This window comes from Cariama cristata, unplaced genomic scaffold (assembly GCF_000690535.1).
Source record: "Cariama cristata isolate BGI_N322 unplaced genomic scaffold, ASM69053v1 scaffold3771, whole genome shotgun sequence".
In the NCBI taxonomy this organism is placed as follows: Eukaryota; Metazoa; Chordata; class Aves; order Cariamiformes; family Cariamidae; genus Cariama; species Cariama cristata.
The window spans coordinates 50,387-56,142 of NW_009598542.1; the positions used below are offsets into that span (position 1 = coordinate 50,387).

Consider the following 5,756-nt stretch of genomic DNA (forward strand, 5'->3'; position numbering starts at 1 on the left):
AGCTAGAAGTAATAGCCCCAGTTGTCACTGTCTGGAACTAGCTTCTATAGATGCTAGAGAAGCTAGAAGCTAGTCTCAGCCAGATCTACGCTGGCTGCTTCTCAGTACAGCCTAATTGCCTCTGCAGTAAATTTCAGCACACACTGAAGTTTTCTGGGCCCATGTCAAATCTGGCATGGAGAAAATCAAGCTGGAGTAGTGAGTGCTGAGGTAAGTGCTACAAGAGCCACACAGTTATTGACGCTTAGGGTTGCACAGAGGGTTGTGTTTGAACACTGCTAAAACCAATCTCCATGCATTTGTGTCACAACAGGCCAGAATTTATAAACCCTCTTGGCATCCAGTATTCTAGAAAGTGCAATGCAAAGTCTGAACTGTACTGGCAGGACAGGTGCTTATCCAGAACTGATAAATTCTGGGTAAATACTTGTGCTCTGTATTTTTAAATGCATTGCATGGTACCTATACTGTTAGGGCTTATTCATTATTTGCAGTGTTCAGTATCCCAGGTAGAAGAGGACTGACTATAACGAGAGACAACAGAAGTCCAAACCAGTAAACTGTACATGTAATCATCTCTGAAACAGATCTGGACACTCCTGTCTCTACAGTAGGCACAGCATAACAATTGTCATTAATATTTGGTGTACTGGTATGAGGCAGTGGTTGTCTGCCGTGGCCTATGATTATCAAAAGTGGCCTGTGTAGTATACAGCTAGTCGGTGTGCAAATTAGATGCAAATCAAGCAGCTGCTCTAGCACAAAGCAGTATTTATTGGGTAGACATGCATCAACAGGTGTGCTTAATGTCAGTAGTAGATGTCTGGAAGGACTGGCAGGACTAGCATTGCAGGACTAGCAAAGAGGTAGGTACAGAGCAGTGGTTGAGCAAAGAGCATGAGTATTAAGTATGGATACTGGAGCTTGCAAGAAGTCACTGATACTATAAGGCAGCTTAGAATTAAGACACTTAAATTGAGATCATTAGGCAAGGATTGGGAGTTTAGAACAAGGGGCATGAGAGAAGGGTTTTAACACTCAGCAGTGTCTGACAGCTTCCTCCATCATGGTTCTTTTCTGGTGGGTGTCTTGGATGTTGGGCTATGTTGGCTTCTGTTAGCTGTGGAACAGAGAAGATGGATAGAGGAACTAGAGCAAAGTCAATATCTCTTTCGTGGCTCCCATAGAGATGAAAAACAAAAAATTTATTTCTTTAACCCAAAACCCCTGGATACCATTAATATAAGATCTTCAAATTACATGGAAGGGTTTAGTCATCTTACAAGAGCAAAGCAGGAACCTGGCAATAAGCACAAGTTGTCACAGTCATATGGCATGTACACCATTTGGGAAGTCCAGCTGTGTCCCCCTACAAATATGTCAATGCAAGGAAATTTGGAGCATACGTGCTGGCAAAAACAAGCAGTTACCAAAAATATTAGGGGTTCCTAGACTCTCTCCTCTAAGGTTTAGATTCTGCATTGCAGTAATAAAGTTGTGGCTTGTTTCAAACTGTGAGTCATTATTCTTGCTGAAACATGCCCTTCACAAATTACCTTTCAAAGGCAGAACAATCCACAAGTTATTTTTAGAGATTTTTGTTTTGTTTTGCCTTTCTTGGCAAAGTAGCCAGGTATTTTGGTAATAAAGTTACAAATAAATTGTTAAAATTCGTTTTAAAAGAAGAAATCTGATCGTAGTACAGTTTTAGTCAGCCTTTTTGGTTTTGTTATTTCCATTTTTTTACTGTTTCATATGATTTTTTTTCTCCTTTCCCACAGAGTACTTGTTCTGACATTCCTGTCTTATCAGTATGTTTCATCATCTCATTAAAAGTAACCTGTATTAAAAATTAAGTATATCATCAGTGTGTACCAACTTCTTAAGCATTATTTAAAGTCACCTTCCTGACAATTGGTTTGTTCAAAATAGTTGTGAGAAGAGCTGTGAAAAAATGTTTTCTTTTTCTTTTTCTTTTCCTTTTCCTTCTTGTAGACTGCAAATGATAACCTGCATACAGACGATCAGCATGAACTCAGAGGAGATAAAGAAAGCTATCTCTGTGCAGTGTGCCTGGATGTTTATTTCAATCCTTACATGTGCTATCCATGCCACCACATCTTTTGTGAACCTTGCTTAAGGATGCTTGCCAAAGACAATCCAGCCAGCACTCCATGTCCACTGTGTCGCACTACAATTGCCAGAGTCTTTTTCCAAACAGGTATGAAAATGAAAGTTTTTACAATACAGAAAAAGATTTGTAGCTTTCCCTCCTGTACTTCTGACCTGAACAAATGTGTAATTAAAAGTATTGTAAAAGCCCGCTAACCAAATATCGTCATAATAAGAAGAAAGAAATATTAATATGCAATGGGCCACATCCAAAATGCATGCAGAGCAAAATTTGGTGATGTTAATCCACTGTGAGGTTTTCCTTGCATTTAACTCTTCCTAGGATTATTCCATGCAGGCTTTCTTCGGTGGCAAGAAACTATTCTGGATGCATATTTTACAACTTTCTGATTTTTGAAGTGAAGATCTGATATTTTGCATTTCTTTGCTTTCCTCTTGCTAAATAACCACAAAGTCCAAACATAGTAAACATTTTCTCAAAATATCCTACCAGAAAAGCATTTTTAAATTTACAAAAAACGCTCTTTTCTTCGTCTCATGGCTTTAATTTAGCTACAAATGAAAATAAAGGCTGGTAGAACTATAGAATCCTCCTAACCAATCTTGGGTTTAGATTCTCCCTTCCTGGCCTCTTACACCCTTGTCTGTAGTGTTCCTGATTTTTAGCAGTAGGAAAATATGGTAGGTAAGGGGTGTTTGATGTCAGAACAGGTACACGGGTAGAAGAGGGTAAGTACTGCCGTAGATGAGATACCTGGAATAGCATGAGTCAGTCTTTTATGCCTAGAGCTTAAAAAGGTAAATTCAAGCACCATGGATAAAATTGCACTAGAGTATCTGGAGCTAGGACCTTTATAGCACTTAAAACTGTGCATAGACAGGTCACAAAGTAATGGAAATGACTCAGCCATGCAGGAGTGTTTGTTTATTTTTGCATGCTGCAGAGATCTTGCAGCGATCCTCTTTAAGCTGGGAGAGTGCTGTGATGATGACAGGTTGGGTGTGCAGATTAAAGTATGATCTGACATTGATCAGCAGAGCTGCCCAGCTTCTATTTCTGGTTGTGAACAGACTCTTCCTCTGCACAGGCACAGCTTTGTATAATTTGATGGCGGACCAGTTCAAGGAACTGACTGGGGTAAATAAGAACTCATTTTGGTGGGAAGGAGGCATTTTTTCAGACAGCCTAATTGCCCCAGGATGGTTCACTGTGGAGCTGCTGGTGGCAAGGGATGGGAACTGACTATGTCAGCACTGCAGCAGAGAAAATGGACGGAAAGCTGCAGCCTGAGCACTCTCAGCATACTGCCTGACTGATATATAGAGGTTTCAAGCTCTTCTCATTTCATTTGCTTAATGATGCTCCTTTGGATTTGATGTACAGATGAAGTGTCCTTCACCAATAGAGAATTACTTTTAGTTGGTTTAGGGCTATTTAAATTTTTTAAAAGCTCTTTAGCAGATTTGCTGCAGTAAAATGCTACTAGGAGAGCACAAAGAGACAATATAGATGCTTACTGAAGTGTATTTGCCAAACTTTTCAACACATTTAAAGTACTGTCATTTAAGTGAAATATTACCAGAATTATTTGTAGCCTTTGAGTACTTAATACACAACGTGTAAAAATACTGATGGGAGGGAATGAAGAAGAGGGAGACAAATTCTTCTCAGTGGTGTCCACTGACAGGGCAAGAGGCAGTGGCCACAAATTGAAACACGTGAAATTCCATCTAAACACAAGAAAACATTTTTTTTATGTGAGGGTTGTCAAACAGGTTGCCCAGAGAGGCTGTGGCATCTCCATCTGTGGAGTTACTCAAAACCCAACAGACACACTCCTGGGCAACCTGCTGTAGCTGACCCTGCTTGAGCAGGGTGCATTGGACTAGTTGACCTCAAGACATCCCTTCCAACCTAACCCATTCTGTGAAAATATTAAAAATGTATGTAGGTTTTTTTTGAGGAAAAAGATTTGTGTGGTTAAAGTGTAAATACAGTGTGATAAATGTGTAGAGAGTCTACTGTAAATAGAGAGCTGTAACAGTATATGAGATGTGTTTAGTATTAACAGCTTCAGATGAGAGAAGTCCATAGAGCCTTACAGCAGCTATTTGTGTATTGCTATTCTGTATATAGCAATGTATGCTTGACTTAGCAATATATTTGAAAATAGATACACTAAATTTTTTTGTTTTATTATACATATATTAAGGAAAGTATTTTGTAATTTCCCAGTGCATAACTTATTGAGCAGCTTTTAAATCAACCAAGAAATAATTGAAGATGATACTATATCCTGAGAGAAATTAGTAAAATCAACACATTAAGGAAGATGAGTGATGCCAGACCAATGTAAAGGGTAGTAAATACTTTTTTTACTCAGGAGATTTATGAAGCCTTTTAAAACTTACGGTGAAGTCACTGCTGCTCTAGGTTTGTGCAGCCAGAAAAGCAAAGTTGCTAGCCTGCTTTACGTATTTCTCTAATGCTACAGCTGGGATATCTTATTTCCCTCTCTAATTTATTCTGGGTACTTTGTATAGCTTTCCTTTTGTATGACTGCATTTTATTTTACAACAGTATCTCAAGAAGAAAACCTTTGAGGATATATTCAGAAGTTCACTTTTTAGCTTGTACACTTTTGCGAACTGAACATAACTGCAACAGAACAATGCATGTAGCATTTCAAAAAAAGATCAAGGCTAACAGGTCTATTATCCACCAATTGTGAAGAAAAAGCGTGCTTAACCCAGAACTACAAAGCTGGATGTGACCCACGAGGATACTTCCTCTGGCCTGTTACCTTGATCCAGTGAGCCCATTTCACTGATTCCCTTGAGAGTGAGTTCCAGTCCAGGTAGGTTGCTCTGATGATGTCCGCTGTGCATTCCCATCTTTCTTAAAGGCTCTCTTAAAAAGCCCTTCTCCCATCAGGATGAACTCACATCTAGTCGGATGATAGAGTGCCCAGGTTACACCTAAGACAACAGCTTTTGATCTGATTGCAGCAAGCTGCTTCAAGTAACTCAATCTTTTAAATGCCTCTCCTGTCAGGGAAAGGACTGGCTTCTACACTTCCATTCATATAAGTTTCATTTATGTTAAGTGTTTCCAAGAAGGACGAGATCTGGCACTTACGTACAATAAATCCACCACGTTGGAGAAACAGAGATTCAGAGTAGTGGTTGTGCATGGGAGGTCCAGGCATATGCCAGGGAAAGGGTCACATGTATGCAGAAAGACAGGTGGCTTTGGCAGCCTGAAAGCATCTTTCATTAAAAGCCTAACCAAGCAACCTTCTAAAACCCACTAAGAGTTGTCACCACAACCTTTTCTGACAAACAGGAATTAGATGCCTCAGCAGAGGTTTCATTGTTTGAATTTGGACAATAAAGTTGAAAGAACTGTCGATTTTTATGGCCTGTAGAAGGAAGCTAAAACATTCTCTGTTGATGCTGAGAGGCAGGCAGGGTCTCGTCAGAGACTATTTCTCGGAATCCGAATAGTACTTTAATCCAAATATGTTCAGTAGCATATAAAGCTTTTATATAAAAATTAAAAACCACTAGTGAAAAATACACAGCTTGTTCCTTTTACATTTAGAGAAAATGGCCTCTTTCCC

General features: G+C 39.3%; 1 protein-coding gene across 1 annotated transcript in view; it reads left to right on the forward strand.

Annotated features, from left to right (window-relative positions):
• The window catches only part of RNF180 (ring finger protein 180), a 71,332-nt gene that overhangs the window by 45,924 nt on the left and 19,652 nt on the right, over nt 1-5,756 (forward strand). The window contains 1 exon segment of the mRNA XM_009709329.1: nt 1,996-2,221. Coding sequence (XP_009707631.1) covers nt 1,996-2,221 — 226 coding nt within the window.